Source organism: Cyrtonyx montezumae, unplaced genomic scaffold, assembly GCF_038088225.1.
Source record: "Cyrtonyx montezumae isolate F1298 unplaced genomic scaffold, pur_monq_1.0 scaffold_3, whole genome shotgun sequence".
NCBI lineage: Eukaryota > Metazoa > Chordata > Aves > Galliformes > Odontophoridae > Cyrtonyx > Cyrtonyx montezumae.
In genome coordinates this window covers 35688964-35707560 of record NW_027072034.1, presented here as the reverse complement: position 1 = coordinate 35707560, position 18597 = coordinate 35688964, and the positions used below count along the sequence as shown (strand labels likewise).

At 36.1% G+C, this 18597-nt stretch overlaps 1 protein-coding gene across 1 annotated transcript in view; it reads right to left on the bottom strand.

The window, feature by feature from the left end:
* The window catches only part of GABRG3 (gamma-aminobutyric acid type A receptor subunit gamma3), a 290063-nt gene that overhangs the window by 26925 nt on the left and 244541 nt on the right, over window positions 1-18597 (bottom strand). Inside the window, exon 6 of the mRNA XM_065741209.1 lies at window positions 13494-13631. Coding sequence (XP_065597281.1) covers window positions 13494-13631 — 138 coding nt within the window. The remainder of the gene's footprint in view (window positions 1-13493; window positions 13632-18597) is intronic.

Sequence of the window (18597 nt, the reverse complement as noted above, 5' to 3'; positions counted from 1 at the left end):
TGTTTTCTTTCCTTCTTTAATATTTTGGAAGCATAATTTCTTTGGTTGCTCATCTGCTTTGAATAAGATGAAATTAATCACTGAACGGAATACCCCACCAACCTAAACTTTAAAAATCTTAGATATTTAACAGAGAGGCAGGAGATGAAATCATAGTCTTAGAAACATTTGAGTATGTCTGCTTATGACTGACGTTCTTGGATTACTAGCTTCAGGAAAAAAGTAAGAAGAGGGCTAAACATTTCCAGGTGCTTAAGTATTCATTGAATAAGATTATATCAGACTTTAATGATGTTTGGGTGGTTGAATATGTTTGATTAATAGCACTGCCATTTTTCATTATTAATGCTAAGGTTGTCAACTTAGTTAAAATCTGAACTGGAAAATCAAAGCTAGAAATCATCAGAGATCCTGTAATACTAATTCTTAAAGCTGCATTTACATGGAATTGCTGAGGGAGAAAATTTTGTTCTTTCATCAGTGGAAACAGTACATGTTTAATTCCACAGACACTTTTATAAAAAATACTTTCTTGTTTTGTTTTCTCTCTGGTTGATTTTTCCATAACTTTTATTTTTTTTGCTTTATTTTCCTTAAGCATATTTAACTGCTACTAAATTTCAAAATTTCTATATTGCAGCAGAACAAAATAATCTTCCTCTCTTCTATTTTATTTCTTCACTCTCCAATTCTGTAAACCATTTCACATTTTTCTAAGTGAAAAAATGTCATAAATATGCCTACAGTAGGAAATATACACATTTGAACTACACATATAGTAAAAATGCTGAGGCTGAAAATACATGTTCTTATCTTTTCATGAAGCAGATAAACTTAAGTAAAATATTTTCAGATACTATGTTCTACTACATTCTGATTGACTGTTACTTTTAGCCTGAGCCTGGTGTAAATTATTGCACTGGATTCAAGAGCTGAGAAAACCAGTACCTTATTTCATTTATTTCTCCCTGTTTTCCTGATTTTAGAGGTCTTCTTATAACATATATCTACTTGTAAGTCAAATTCCCCAAGGGTCCCTAGAAGTAGGATGAAAATAAAAGAAAGTCTACATCTTTAAGTTTATTGAATTGATTTTGGAGTGTGAAAATCTGCAGATGACGAAAGATTATTTTCTTAAAAAAGAGAGCAGTGGAGGCAGGAAGATCTTTAAAAGCTTACTTTCTCAATTAGCCATTTAATAATAAGTTTGATTTTCTCTTATTTATGGTGATCTAATTATCCAGGGTTGATAACTGGATGTCTGATAATATCAGGTGGTGAGTAATGGGAAAAATGTTGAAGAAGTGGAAAGGAGAGAAAAGAAAAAGAGGCCTAAAGTCTAGGTATGGAAAGCAGAGTTTCCTATGATACATCAGAGTGGAACCAGCAGAAAACTGGCCAATGCAGAGGTAACTTCGCATTTTCAACCACGTCTGAACAGGCATAGAGAGACTATTAGTGATCTCTACTATTTACAATGTGTCTTTACTGATTTCATCCAATATCAGGAGCCATAAACTACTTTTGATGAAACACACCCCATCCCATGTTTAAAATTTTAAGATTGTAATTAAGAAATATGATAGGCTAAATATTTCATCCCCTTTTTGTTTAATATATCATTCTCAAATTCACCTTGACTATTGCCAAATGGATATACTGCTTTTGTTTAGTATTTGCTGAATAGCTTCAATTAACAATTTAACTATACAAAAGTCCTTTATGATTTGTAGAACAAAACTTCATTATCTGTGTCCTAACTGGATAACAGCTTTCCTAAATGGAGGAGTAGCAAATGACTTTAAGAACAAAGCAAATATGAAGTTACAAAAATGGCAAACCTATGTGCTAATTTGCACAAAGATTTATGAACTACATTAATCAAAATGAGGAGTGCTATAAAAAATATTCAACATTATTCTTTTCTTTTTTCTTATTCCATTCTGCTCTAGAATGACTTATGACCTTCTTTATTTACAAAAATTCAAATGAAATAGTTTCTGAAGAACATAATGCTAAAATTACACCATTACATCATTATATTTCAGAATAGTGGAGGATAACTAAAAGTGATAACAACATCTTACAGTGATCTGAGTTCAGCTTTGAGCTTACAAACCAGACAACTCAATATTTTTCTGAATCATTACCAATAATAAAAATACATTAAATACTCATTATAGAGTTTTACAAAAAACTTGCCGTCGAAGAGATATTACCTCAGGAATATGTTGAACTGTAGGTTTCAAATATATATATATATATTTCAGCCAGTGGCACATGGGCATTTGGACATCTATGAGTTTGCAAAGCCAATATCCTTCAAGAAACTGTTATTTCTATCCTGCAGTACTTGAGAACTGGTTTGTTTCCTGACAGTTAGTTAAACACTCTGGGAAGCAGTGGAGGAAATGCATATTTTATTTATGAATTTGGACACTTGCAAAAGAGGTTAATCTTCAGAAATTCAGTTATGCAGAATTTAACTTACAGTGAAATGCTTAATAAGGTATCGGCATGCTTGAAACAGTTTTAGGAAATATTGTTGTTTTAATCTCAGATGAATATATGGGAGTAATTTCCTCTTTCCTCAGGAGGACTGAGAAACAGGCTCAGACTAATCACTCATATTTCAGAAACTGTTTGAGTAAAGGGCAAAAAATGGATATATTGGCAGCCCAATTTCAGAGAAAATCAGAAGTTATGGAAAACAGGAGCAGTGGAAAATGTTTTTTTTTCTACATTCTCTGAACTTTTTAGAATTTCTCCTGTGTAAAGAAGATATTTATTGTGGTATTGTTGCTGTTTTGCACAGACAAATTAAACTTGTATAAGATATAGTTTTATTTTAAGTAAGTTTGATCACAACAGAAAAACATTTCATTATATTGTAAGAAATCTTCCATTCATAAATGATAGAATATTTATTGGCATCTTATAATCCTTTCTCTGCAAATTTCACTATGAATCTGATTTTTAAATGCATGACATTAAAGGATGGGATTAAGCATGATGTATAACAGTCTGTGACCTGAAGTGAGTAATGATAATACATCAGAGCAAAAGGAGCTACTATTATCTCTAGTGGCATGTCTACAACCAAAGCTTCTATACCTGCGAAGTGGAGTGTAGAGCCACAAGACCAAATGAGCTGTCAGCTACTTTAAATGCTGCTAGAGGAAGCTTAAGGTCAGCTTTACATCCTTACAAAAGTTCTCTGGGAGTGACAGAGGGAAATGTCACCAACTCGGTACTGCGAGCACTCTTCAGGGATGTACTTCATGTAGAAATTGTATAGTCCTGCTGCACCACACAGCCTCCCTGCTTCAAAGTTTCTGGTGGCTTCAAACAGAAAAATAGCTCAGGGTTGCTCCTTGAAGGTTTCTGATGAGGCCTGGCCCAAGAGCAGACACAGCCTGGAGGCAGCCTGAATAACAGATAATTAAAAAAATTCGAAGTGTGTAAAACCTGAAGTTCAGAGCCTGCTGAAGATGTGCTTTCAGGCACTGTGGAGAACTATTCAAGGACTCTGTTTTTCTAGAAGGTCTCTTACAGATGTGGCCATAAGAATTATCCTTTCTATTCACATAAAAAAAAGAAGTTACAACAAAGTTTTCATCACATTTGAACATGCTTCTCTTTCTTCCCTTTTCTGTTAACACTGGTAATATTTAACAAGTTTCCACCTTTTTGAAGGAAATATTTAGGAAAAGAAATTGGCATTTTTTGTCTCAGTGGGAGAACTGAAGAAAAAGAATAAAATAACGAGCTTGAACTGGAAGTCAATAAGCTGCAATTACTACAAAAGACATCTGAACTAATGTTTTGTACTGATAGACAAGCTGCATCAATAGACAACAGTATTTGTTTCCTAGAAGGTATCCTTAATAAAAAATAAAAATAATAAAAATAAAAATAAGTAAAAATAAAAATAAAGACTAGGTGGTAAGGAATTTGAATCAGAGTGGACCAAGACACAAATTAAAACTATGATCTACAAGTTTGACTTCAGCTTTGCCTGAAGTTTTGAGAAGCAAACAACTATTACATGAAGATGGATGGGAAATAAAAAACATTTTTAACATTCTTACATGTTTCAGAACAGCATGTAACTAGTGAATGATGCACTTCTTTTTTCTTCAAGCTGCTTTATTATTCTTCAGTGATTCTCCTACTTGATTATTCCAAGAAAACTTATGTTTTGAACCAATAGTACTGAAGGAATAATTTGGCACAGTGTTTATAGTATGCAAAAGACATGCCTGAAGCTGTGAACATGAAGCGCAGAGAACTCTTTAGATTTTTTTTTTTCACTCTAACTGCTCCAACTTGTAGGAGGCCTGCAATTAAGTGCACTACTGAATTGAATTAGGATGTGGGTGGTGGTTCTGTACATTTCAGATGAAAATCTTTAATTCACACTTAACTAAAAATAAGTTGTTCTTCTTGTGTACAAAATTATACATGATTTTGTTCAGGGCAGGGTATCCCAAGGCCCAGGATATACCTGAAAAAATTGAATAAGCAGTTGCAGGCACTTAAACAACTAAAACAAACATAGGTGTGGATTGCTTCTGATAAAGGAAGATAAGGTAGATGAGATTGCATAGCATTTGCTCTGCGGATGAACTTAGCTGAAACCAGTTTTCCAAATGCCAGCCTTCAGGTACCATATCAAAATAACAATTATTTCTCCTCTCAACTGGGTTTAAATGCAAGGTTGTTATGTTTTTCTGAAAAACAGGGAAAGACTTTCAAAGCAAGGCTGATGAAAATCTACCCCATTAATCAAGCATAATTTTTCTACATAAGGATACTATCTACTGTTAAAGTTCTACCAATGGTCAGTATAACAAAATGTAAGAAGACTAAACAGACTCAGTTGCAATGCTCATTCCAGTAGACAATGTAATCAGGAGGATTCATCTGCTCAGAAGAACAGAGATGGCAGAACTTTGTAGAAGTCACTGGCTTTTCTGAGATCCTTGGACACTTGTTGATACACTTGGGATTATGTCTTTTCCTCTTGGGAAGCAGTGAAACTCTAGCCCTCACCTTCAGTTTGTCTCAAGCTGACTATGATTAACTTTCTCTGATGTAATGGATGATAGTCTATTTTGGTGTCTTCTGCTAAGTTTATTTTGTAAACACCACAATGCATTATGACTGATGCCAGCCCAGATTCTGCCAAACGTGATGCAAGTGGCAAGGATTCACCTCTTGTTTGCTGTTATATGCTGTGGTAGCCCTGGTTATAATAGGCTTCCTCACATTTCAGAAATGCTGCCTCAGGTAACCCCATGTCAATATTATGACTGCATTCTCTAGAAGGTTTGGAAACTTTCTGAACACTTCCTAGGCATAGCTCTTACCTGCCAGCCTATGGTAGGTAATGGAACAATGCAATTGCCTTCAGTAGGTGTTGAATAAATCCAGAATTGGGCAACTAATTATAGTGGGAATTTTGGTTCTTGTCAATGTAATAAGGAAGCAGGAGGTGTTGACTGAAATGGAGTTGAAATGAACAAGCCTTTAATGTTGTGAAACCTACCTGCAGAAAAGGATCCTGGAAGCAAAGAGCTACCACTATTATAGGGCAGGAATCAGGAAATACAACTCCGATGTGAAAGAGTAAATGCTAATTTTAGGGTAACTTTGCTAGAATGTAACCAGTATGTGCCATCTTTCTCAAGGTATGGCAAATTAAAATCCAGAAGGTCACTTAGCATCTTTCTGCTCCATGTGAATAATCATCCCACTCTGTATCTTAAAATTCTCATTATGACTGTAGATTAAGCAGTGAATAAAACATATGACATTCTAAGCAATACTATGGGTTCTAAATTAAGTGCAACTGCTGCTTCTGAATGACTTTTAGATAACATTGTAGCAACACTGAATAAAGGCCAAACCTTCACAGTTTGAGTTAATATAAAACTTTTGATAGAGTCAATCCTCAATCATCAATACAGCACTCTAATGGCACTGAAGTAGGAAAAAAAAAACAGGAGAGCAACAGATAAAACATTTTCATTGGAGGAATGAATGAGAACATTAACTTAAGAACATTATAAAGTTAGACATATACGAAACTTCCAAAATATGGAGCTATCAGGTAAAAACCCTGCTGAAGAAAAAACTAATTGGAAAACTTCACATTACCACATAATGTGAAAATCTTTATAAAGGACAACTTGAGATCTTTATCTAGAGCAACTAGGGATTTTTTAGGGAGAAATCACTTCCTACTGAAATTTTCCCTGAAGAAATAAACGTGTGTGAAGATTTACCTCTGATGAAGCTCTTCGGTTTTTTAAACAGCACTGACTTTTTTTTTCTTTTTTTTTTTCCCTTCAACAGTCTACCTTTTTTCCCTTTGCTTTTACAAAAAAATAAAGATCCTTTATTTCTAATCTCTCTCCCCATTTGCCTATACATGAAAGAGTGCAATATTATCTCCACAAGACAAAGAATGAAGCCAGTTAGGTATGCTGTTCTGCTACTCACAAAACACTAAGAGGAATAAAACCCACTCGACCTGCTTTGCTAATCATTTGTATTGTTCCTAAGCAGAAGGTGTTTCTAGAGCGTGTTGTACTTATCCTGATGTCACCTTACTGTTAAGCTGAGTTTTCTTAGCAAGTGACTAAACAATTATTTAGAGCAGTGCATTACACACCCAATTTCAGACTTCCTCATAGCAAAGCAAGACCTCAGGCAAGTGAAAAGTTCCATTAACTGCACTATTCTAGGGATCAAATTATCAACCACTCACCTCAAAAGCTATTTTACTATGTGCTTTGAGAGATCTTTTTGTAATGAGATAGACAAGTGCTGGATTTGCAGGGCAATATAAAAGTTTTGATTCTTATGAGCATCAATTATACTTTACTACAATAGAAGTAATACCAGTATTACCAGTAATCATCAATTTCATTATTATACTTTCAACCTGAGAACCAGATGACAAACAAAACAGAATCTATAAAATAAAATGTACAATACCAGAGCAAGATGAAGGGCTGTAAAAAAAAAATAGAAGTTGGAATTTCACTTAGAAAAACTACAGCTTATTCAAAATATTTGTTCTGATTTATTATCAGTTGATGTGTCAATATATTTTCAAAGTCAATACAAAGTTGATTATCTTTGCTAAACTGGGATTTGATGTATTGTAAATATTGTATCAGAGATAAAAAGTCAGTGAACAGATTATTGCTAAATCTTCTTATAAACAGAACAGTTTTCTGTTTTCTCATGAATAGTGTTAACTGTCAGAAAAAAAATCTTATAGTATTCACTCATTCCAGAGAGCATGGCTAAGCTGGGGGTCTACACAGTGTGCCTCCACCCTGCAGAAGGACAGGTCCAGGTGTGGTCCTGTGCAGCTGAGCTGTGGCAGTGCCCTGGCTATGGCTGCATCTGGGAGGCACATAGCGGCCTTTGCAGAAGAAGCTCAGTGCTTTGTGACCTAAACTCTTACAACTTTTAGAAAGTTTTAGGCAGCTGAACACTGAAATGACTTTTAAAATGGAAATTGAAACCTAAGGGACATATGGTCTGTCCACATCATAGAATAAATGTGGCAGATTTAAGCTAGATAGGAGTGACAACAACAGCAAGGATGGGAGAGCTTCAGCATTAACATATGCTATCAGATGGACACATACGGAGTTTGGTCCCTGAGTCACCTTGGCTGCCAGCTGAGGTAAAGCCTGAGCTGACCCATCATCTTCACTGCTCCTCTCATCCATCTAACAAGGCAAATGCCCATGTAAAAGCTGGATGGATAGGTTTATATCAGTGTAACCTTCAATACTGGTAGACAGCAACAGTTCTAACCCCAAACAATCTGTGTCATATAACTGATTCCTAGGCATGGCTCAGGAGTGAGCACATGCCAGGTACCATTCCCACCACACACGCAGTTGGTGTAGAGGCAAACTGCTTGGGAGAGTAAAATAGGTTCTTTCCATTCAGTACGCAATTGCAAATGCCCAGGATAGTTCCTAGGCATGTTCCATTTATTGCTGTAAACGCAAACTGTGAGCACAGCACGTCCATTTTGATTCCCAGGCAGGCTAGATATATCAGGTATTTCTTAAAGCCTTAAAGTTTGCACAGCTTTCTCACTATATCTCTTGCTGCATTCTTAAGAAGCTATGAATCTCAATGTCAGACATACTCAGACCCCGAAGTTCAAGAGCTTAAGGACAGCTACAGCGATAATCACACCTATCAGATATAAAGGAAGACAATGGGTGATACTTGAAGCCCTAAAAGGCCAAGGGAAGTAGGTGCATCAGGACTAAAGAACAAAGAGCAGAGGAGCAGAGAGCTCTTCTACCAAATGCATTTTCGGTTCTATCTCTTCGTGAAAGAGTGAAAGACTAACTTGAGATTGACTCTACACAAGGATGGGTGTCAGACAGAAGCCCTGGGGGAAAGCAAGTTCCTCCAGCTGCTAGAATCCAGCTGCACATACACTCATGCATTCAGATTTAAAAACAAAACCAAAATCCCCAGTCGTTTTTCTCTCTCCTTCTGTGCTCACATTAGTCAGGATGAGGAGGAAGGAATTCTACCTGAAACAATGACAGCCTAGAATAGATGCCTGATAAGGTCTTGAAATGAAAACATAACCATTAAAGCATTTGAGTTTATGTGATACCCTATCAGAAAGAAGTCGAGTCCCTGCAATGCTGCATAGGTAAAAATAGGCAGTATTTTCAAATTACCTGAGGCATCTGTTTGCTTCAAAATGTAATCTGATTAACAGCAACCTGTGCACAATGGCCAACTGAGGAAAATCCCACTAAATTGGGTATTTGAGAAAGAAAAATCAAATACACATTTGTCATAAATGACAAGTATTCCCTGGAGTGTCATCAAGATTCAGTAGGACATTAAAATTGTCAACGGTGTTAAAAAAAAAAAGCATCATGAATATTCATTTAACAAATATGTGACATCCCTTGCAATGCCTTCCCAGTGCTGAGGGGCTCATCTGCCCATCAGATTCTAGCCTTGCCTTGCCAACTTGAAGTCTAGGTTGGGTCGCGATTCTGCCTTTTCAACAAAGACCTATGGGTTATGGCTGGATAGCTGTTTGAACTTCATACTGCCATGGGACTACTTGTCTTTTCTCACGTAGCTACTACTTGAAGACTCTCTGCACCTATAGCTGAGTGGTCTGGGAGAAGCTGGCAGTGAAAAGAAAGCAGATTTTGAAATGGCTTCTCAACCCAGCTGTTCTTTGTTCACCTAGCTCAAGAGTTAGGCACCTGAACAACTTTTCCTGTGAATAAAACTCTGAGAATGTGATAGTCACATGAAAAACTGTGTGTCAGACAATGTTTGTCTCCATCTCACCCACCCCTTAACCTGATGGGGGCTTCCCCCAGTGAAATTTTACTTTGCCATATAAACACATCTATTCCTTTTCTCTCTTACCTAAAGCTATTCATGTGGGTACTTGAATCTTCTTAAAATACAAGCACTGTTTGCTTTTTTTATTTTTATTCTAGGATAGTATTTTACTTGCCATTGAATGTCTCCTTAAACAGACTGTACACTTTAAATTGTTCTGTTACTAGCATTTTCCCACACAGCTTTACCTAAATGTGTGAAAACAGACAGTGACCTTGCTTTGTGGCACCGTGACATAGGGCTGAGAGCATCATCTAAACTGAGATTCTTTCTGAAACAACATCTTCTAAATATTTCAAAACATAAAACACATTTTAGAAATTGTATGACAGGAAGACTCCACTTAGCGTCACCCATCTGCTGTATGCAAAGGCACACCTGTTTATGGCAGCAGTTGTGGCTGTTTATTAGGACAGGACATCAATGTGAATTACTCAGAAATTGTGCAGTAATACTTTCTTTCTGGTTCTCTGTATTTATTTTCTAATGATCCGCTTGCTACTAATGATTTTAAATAGAGCACAGTGTTGTTTTCTATTTCTGTTGTACTAGCTTGAATGCATTTATGCAAAGGCTCCTCTGGACATCAAGAATCTCTCAGGCTAAAGGCATCTGAAGAACATAAATAGAACTCATACGGTGCAAAGAAGTTTTCATGTAAATGAAAATGAGATTCAGTAGCTACAAGGTCTTTGTGTTTATCTAGGAATGTAAAAAATTAGTGGTTTAAAGAGAATGAATAGGCTTTCCTTGGAGGTGATTTTAGCAGAAAAGCACAAGCAACATTACTGCTCACTCCATTAGATTTACTTCATGATTCTAAGGTTTTTGTTGTTGATGTTGTTTTGTCTTTCTACTCCCAATTTCTATGATTCTAAGATACTCTGCAAATGCACAGTGTGCTTTTAAGCTCTCCTCTCTCCTGTTTTCCTGATTACCCTTCCACTGGCTGATATGCAAGTTTAAATTTTCAGGTTTTTTTCCTTCTTTTTTCACAGCTTAGTGCCAGGTGGCTTAGAATTCCCCCTACTTTAATTACCTTTGTCAACCTTATTTGACTTTGTAGTAAGAGAAGTGCTCTTGTTATGATATTTGAGTAACTTGCCAGATGGTAACAGAGTGGGAATTCTCCCATATTTGTGAATTAGTTTGATATGACCTGACAGCAAGAGCTTACTTAGAGTGTAAGATAAAGGTGCATGGCCTCAGCACCAGAACAGTGAGCTCTGCTGTCTAGACTATGTTTGTACCTTCACACAAAATGCAATAATCATCCTCAAGAAAAAATGTTGAGCATCTCTTCTAGATGGCCACAAAAACTTTTTGTGGTTGATAGATTATTGTGAGAGTAATATATGTCACTATGTTAATTCTTTGCCTTGCTGGCACATGGCAAGAGGTGATAGAACTTCTTATTTTTCTCAGACATCAGAAATAGTCTTTGTTACAGCTGGTTTCCTACTTGCATAATTCCTAAATTACCCTAGATTAACATAAAGGTTATATAGATGTTTGGAGGAAAAAAATAAGAAGTTTGGAAAGGCTGAAAGAACATCAACTAGCAGAACTCTGCTGAGTAGAGAGTCTAGTCATTTTGTGGCCAAAACGAACTGGCTTACACAAATAACGGAAGAAAAGCAGCATGTTGCTGTGTGGTCAATGTTATCTGTCTTCATTATCCCTGTAACTCTGCTGAAAAAGAGCTATAAAAGGCATATCTGAACTGGATACAGGTACGTAACGCTGTAGTAGTTCCCATATTGTAGATGAACACATGCTTTAGTGAGAAATAATAGTGTCATAAAACAGCAGAAGGGTGTAAATTAGATGTAAAAAAAAAAAAAAAAAAGATATTCGGCTTTTGAATCCATCTTCTGCTACTGGAGGACTGTTCCCTGCAGTACATTTTCTCATATTTTTTTTAGTCAACTTTTTAATGTGCTGCATAATAGTTGTTTCCATAATTTCCCTTAGGAGGAACAGATGACACTTCAGTACCTCTCCCTGTCAGGAAGCTGCTGTTGGTATCTTGCCTGCTTTCATTTTCTCAACTCCATCTCGTTATTCCTAACAATTCCCCGAGTAACACTATAAATAATGCTGCTCTTTTTATCGCAATTCTGCAATGGGATAGCAGCTAGAGGGACACCTATAGGCTCCCAGAGGCTAATTCATGGGAACTGGCCTCCATGGGGAGCAGCTCAAAACTAAGGGTGTTCTATACCTGCAGTGTTGCAAGGTCAGTCCCAGTGCAGACTTCCTCTCATAAATTTACTCCCAAGCTTGCTACAGATAGTTGCAGAATTATCTTAAATATTGCCTCTGATATATATTCCATAGTTCCAGATGGGCTTTGTGTCCCAACCTCCATTTTGAGAATCTTTGTGCTGTATCATAAGGCATACTCAAGTTTTTCCAATGTACCATTTCATTTTCCCTCGTCTTGGCTCTAGGTTGCTCCTAACCGTAAATAATGTTGAAATTCAGTAAATTTGCCCTTGAAAATACCTTGAAAAACAATGAAAATATCCCCATACAGTTTATTGTAAAAATAATTTTAAAAAATCAAGTCTATATGCAAACTCAACATCTTGTTTTTCATATATTTATTAACTGAGAGCCCCTTCTCAGCCATCTGCTGGCCAAAATATGCAGGCCATATGCTGTTTTTTCCACCTAATAGTACACCAGCAGACTATCTGACCAGTGTATTTTACATAGTTTCTCCCAGCAGTTTCCATGGCATCCTGATAAGTTTGTTTTAGTTGCATTTTATTTACAGTGTCTGAATAAACTCCATTTTGCCAAAATTTTTCAGCAACTGTAATAACTTTAGTGTAATAGAAATGTCATGATGTCTCCATTAGATAGTTCAACACTGCACTGTACTTATAAAAATGAGTGAACAGAGGCAGCAATAGCAATAATAGGAAAAACATACTGTCAGTTAATTCACTTTAAAGGAGCTAGATGCATACAAAAAAGAGCATGGGAATTTTTTTTTGCTCTGTTAACAATTACTCTCTTGAATGAAACCTAAAATGGTTTTGTCCTGTGCAAACCAAGAGGTTGATAGGTCTATTTACTTACCAAGACACTATCAACATCTTAATATGGCCAGTAATTCTTTCTGCTAGTGAATTCAGTAGTTCTTAATGAAAAATGAGGATATCATCACTCTAGATGCAATCAAAGCAGGAACACTAGGCCTTCCCTATTCCTTCTGATGATGAACACCGCCTGCATACTGTGGCACCATGTACATGCCTGACTTTGTGTCACTAAGGGACATGGTTTAGTGTCTCAGGTTGATGAGTGAATTTGACAATCTTGAAAGTCTTCTCCAACCTACATGATTCTCTGCTACTATATACAGAAACTTTAATGATCTACCAACTACTGGTCCAACTTATGGCTCACTCACCTGAGAAATATGCATTCCTGAGAAAATTTCTGACTACGGGGATTTGTATCAAAAACAGAAGAAAACACTTTTATTTGCAACATTTTGCTCTGATAAACAACCAACCCAAATACTCACAAAAGCTTCAGTGATGATTCATTACAAAAAGTAGGTATCCAGTCCTGAAAATAAATTACTAATTTATGACCTACTGGTAGAGATTTCAGAGACTAATCATTTTTTTATTGTTCACAGTGTTTCCCAAACACTAACAGCGCTGTCTAAATTAGAATAATTTATAATAATAACAATAACAGAAGATTTTCAAAAATGTACTATCAGTTAAGCAGATAGTTACTTCCAGGAGGTTCCTTCTGTGGCTCAAAGAAGACTTAACCAAGTTATGATCACAGAACTTACTGCAGAGTCTGAGTATCCATGAAGCTTACTTCAGTCATGCATAAGGTTTCTGAATTCTTTGAATTTTATAAGTATTTATCCAGTTCAACCGGTGTATACAACGTAGGAATCATTAAATGCTAAGAACAATCAGTGGTAAGGTCACTAGCAAAGGCACTTACTGAATGAATGCAAGTGTGGAATGAATATTTTGAAATACTTACTTTTCATAAACAAGTTCTTCCAGTTCTATCATTCTTACCTGCAGAGGTGTTCACAATTTCTGAAGTATTTCTGAGACCCATGAAGTCAAACTGATATAGTCTCCAAGACTTCTGGTCAGCAGCCTCCACTGAGTTTTTTCTCCATCTGTAAATCATTTCTTCTTTAGGGTAGCCATCTAAAAATAATTAAAGAAGTATCATTTCATAAAAAAATGCAGTGCACAACAGAATCTGCTCACTGATTCAGAGATATTTGAGAATAACTAAATTTTTTATCTTAGTTTAGCTTAATGATTTTGTCAGCATAATTCAACTAAAGAGTAGCAAGACACACAAAAACAGAGACAAAATTCCAGGAAAAATAATGAGTTTCCACAATCCTTTTTTCTTTTTTTTTTCCCTCAATTTTGAAAAATTCTGATTGGTTCTGTCAGAATTTTATCTCTTCAGATATGCCACTGATTATACGAATCAGTGGTCCAGACACAGTATATTTACTCTTTTACATATACACTGAATAAGCTGGGCAAATTATACTATTAAAAAAAAAAGTTGACAAAAGCTGGAAGTTTATATAGTCCTAATGCAGTGTGTGCTACTATACTTTTGAAATTAACTCAAAACTGTGCAAAAAAAAATTTTAATTAGCTTGAGATTTTTAAAGTGATTATGCTATCATCATATTCTAAAGGCCATGGTAATTAAAGAAGCATCACCTGATCTGCATAGCTGAAATAGCTTCTGAATGTCTTTCTTTATCAATTTAGTACTTAGAAGCCACAGTTAATTCTCATGCCAATATTTAATTTCCTTTTTTTGTTAGACTGGCATTTTCCAATAGAAGTCCAAAGACAATTCTTCAACCAGAACTAATAATAATAAAAGACAAACTAGAAAACAATAGTATGCCCATGCCCGTTAAGACTAGATTGTTCTCTAATGCATAATCCAATGTACTCCTATTCTTCTAATAATTAATACAGTAGATGTAGATTATAAAGCAAATTAAAAGCCTAACAACAACAACAGAATGTTAATATAACTATCTCATCAGTATTTTTCCCTACTGGATTCTTATACACTTTGGTGTTTGTGTTGCAAAACAGCTTCTCTGGTCATGGGTCTTCTTGATGTTTTTCTGTATGTGTCTTCTTCATCTTGTTTAAAGTTGTACCCTGCTGGAGCACTGTTGTAAGGTGTGCATAACTTCATTTATCCTTCTTCTTTACACAGCATGAAAAATACCTACAAGTACCTCAGTTCTAATCTGCAGAAAATATCTATTTGTTAATTCAAATGTAATATCCACATATTTTCCATTAATCTAAATGAAGAATCAACCCATGAAGTGAACAAGAAAAACAAGCCTTGCCATTCTCCACAAAAATACTTGCTGCCAAGCAATTTTCAGTGCCAATGTTGTTGTGCCAGACTGTGAGACTGATCAAAAGGTTAATTTTTTTTTAGCTGTCAGATTATGGCAGAAGACACAGAGGTACAGTTAAAGAACAGAATACTTTGCAGGGTCTCCAAGCCTTAGCCATGAATCTTCTTAAGTTTTTTGAGCCTGTCTCCTGTTTTAGATCATGTTAATCATGCTGCTAAACAAACGATGCGTAACTGAAAACCTCAGGAGCCTTCCCAAATTGGCTTCATTTGGACACTTTGCCTCCACAGTTTAGGAAGAAAGAGGTATCAGAATCCTCCTTGTCATGTTGGGACTGCCATGCCATCATGCCAGAGACAGAAGTAGAATTGGCCCTTTCCCTGTAAAGTAGTTATGGAACCACAAGGAAGGACTCCAGTGTGGACTTGGTCCTAGTCCTACCTCCTAGCATAGATTTGCCTCCTGACACAGAGGAAAGGAAATCATTGCTCTCTTTCAGTCCCTACATCAGATTGATGCATAACTTGTTCCCCAAATTGGCAGATTTTTTAATAGGCAGTTGATGGGACCCCTTTTCTCAGATGAATTCTAAAATATTCCTTCATTAAAATCACATTGAGAACACAGAAATATTAGGATCTTAAAAACTGAAACTACATTTGCAATGATAGGATAAATTCGATCAGTAAGAGAGAACACCAGAGAAGATGAAACTTCATTTGGCCACACACTGAGTTCACTAATATTCTGGGAGGAAAGAACAGTTTAGGGAGAATTTAAACATCAACAGATTTCATTTGACTTATTCAAAATTAAATATTTCAGTTCTGTAATATTTCACTTGAAGATTTTAATAATTAAAATTTTACATTTTTAACTTCAAAGCTTTATTTTTCTTTTATTTTCTTTCATTAGAATTTCATCACAATTGCTGCAAGTAAAAAAGTGTTTCAAATACCATGGAAGCAAAAAATGCATATATATAACACATTATTTTGGATGGATCTGAAATGAACTTTTTATTATTTTTCTAAGTTTTACTTAAAAAAGGGACAAAAGTATTGCTTTCTTTTCTCAGCTGACAACTGTCAGGAAGCAAAGAGACATCTCAAGTTGTACCACAGCAAATTCAGATTGGATATCAGGAAGAATTTCTTCATGGAGACAGTGGTCAGGCATTGTAACGAACAGAACAGGGAGCTGGTGGAGTCCCCATCCTTGGAGGTAATTTAAATATGTGGATGTGGCACTAAGATATGGTTTAGTGATGAGACTTGGTCAGTCAGGTTGATGGCTGGGCCCAATTTTGAATTTTTACAACATAGAGAGTTCTATGATTCTTCATTATTTTTGGCCTTTTTTTCTTCATCTTATGGCCAGCCCACTAAAAATCAATTGCAGTGTCAGTAATATGGGAAACTTTCTGTTACATGATCCAAGGCATAACTATTTGTCTGCACGTAAGTAGCATATAGGCAAGTGCAAGCTCCTTCAGTATTCTTCCTGTAGTTTTGACTAAAAAGAGACAGCTTCAATTTGCAAAATAACTATTTTCAGTATTGTTGTCACTACTCAGCAACTGCCTCCAGAAGACCAGCATGACCTTTAATCCACAGACACTGACATCTGCTCTTACAATGGCTGTATACTTACATCAAAGGAGAGAGGTACTAGTGATTAAATGGGAGTTGTTTCATCCTGTTAATTAACTGCTATTGTGTTCTGCTCCAGTGCTGGGAGACTTAACTTTCACACTCATTTAAAGGGTATAATATTTCTTTTGGAATAATGACACATTCTGTTTGTACAGTATATCACATCTAAGAGTCATCTTTCTTACAAAAATGGGATATGAAGGATGGCTGTTTATGATGGTACTTCTTTCAGTGATATGCAGTATTTCCCTGTGGATAGCCTAATTGCTTCTAGCCCTCTACATGCTTCATTTTACAGTATTACAAGACCTGGAGACCTCTGTGCTTCCAGATGAAAATGTAACCTCTGCTATTTAGACTGCAACACAGCTAAGAGTGTATTATCTATAGAAATATGTTTTCTTGCACTTCACAAGCCTGACAAATGACAGAATATTACCTTAAATTCTTGACCTTGTGGCATTAAGCCACCCATGCTGAACAATTTGCTATCAAGAGCATTTAACCTGAGAGACTGCTTTAAGATATGTGAGAATATCCATACTGTTGGGGAGCAAGGCTTCAGGAGAACAAGAACACTTTTCAGTGGGTGCTAGTCAGTTGGCAAGGGAGACAGCTTGGGAAGTAGAAAACACTTGCAACAAACTGGCACTGTGTTACAGCTGTTAAGCTTCAACTCAGGATCTTCTCAACCTAAGACCTTCAATTTCTCAGATTGATTTATGTGAGTGTCTCTCTGATCTATCACTTTTTTTTACTTTTTTTTTTTCATGTTGTTCTGTATGCTGCGTTGCAGCTATTCTTCCAAAGGTTTTAGATTTATATGCTACTATGTCAGAATTTTAAAAAGCACCTTGTACATTTGGGTTTTTGTAAGACCAGCATTACACATATTTTGAATAAATTAAAATTGAGTGAAGAACATATTTTGTTGCACTTAAAGAACACTCTGGGAAGTGTCCACATAATGGTTATTCATGAATAAAAATGATTGGTACCTTGTTGCTTTACTCAAAGTCTTAAACATATACATTTTCAAAATGTACCACTGATTTTAATCCCGGTAACACAAACATCAGTAAGTATTAAATGCACTTTTTGCTGTTTTTAAGGTGAACCTACAATAACAGAATGGCAAATCATTATGACAACCTGTGAGATTCTGTGAATTTTGTTTTATTTCCCTTTTATTATTGGAATAATTAAATAAATGTTACTACAGCTTCTCACATCACTACATCATTTATAACTGATAGGTTAAAAATAGCTAGGTTTCATTCCTCCTGCTCACATAGCTTCACTTCCTAAGGAAACTGGTTTTGCAGACCTCTCTAGCAAGCCACTGGAGAAATGGTCAAGGCCACAAACATCTCTGGGCTGGATGAGAGGCTTATGAAGTCACAAGGTAGTGGAGAAAAATGGTGTGAAGTGGTACTTAAAGCACATCTGCTGTAGGAGTCAGCCCTGATGGAAAATCAGCAACTTCCATAATAGGAGCATTGACGTATACATGCTATTAGTGCACTTGCCTCTAACCTTGATTTCCCTAGTGCCATTTGTGCTCTGGGTATCTCAGACCAGCAGCTGATTTCCATGTGTTACTCCCCTTTCTGTTTTAATGGTCTTGTTTTAGCAAGATTGTAGAGATGGGAAGAAGGTAGTAGAAAGGGGATTGTATCAGTAAGGACAGAAACAACTGGGGGAACTAGATGTTTTACTTGGAAACATATCATTTTACATTATTTTTACTAAAAATAGTAAAAATGAGGGAAAAGGAGAAGAAAGTCTTCAACTTTTCACACATAACTTTACGGCTGGTTCCTCAAACTTCGTATTCAAACATTACACAGGCAGAACATACTTGTAGCAGAAGGAATAATACAACAAGGAAGCTCATCTCTCCTTCCCAGCCCAGAGCATACAATGACGAGTTAATGAAAGCAGAAGCAAAGATGAAAATATTGGGGAAGCAGAAAAGAAAGGATGGGTTCTGTTATCTGCCAAGACACTGATGCTTGTGACTGGAGTATATGTATCTGAAAGACACAGCTGGATTCCAGGAAGGTTCTGCTTTTTGCTATATTCAAAATCCAGAAGGAA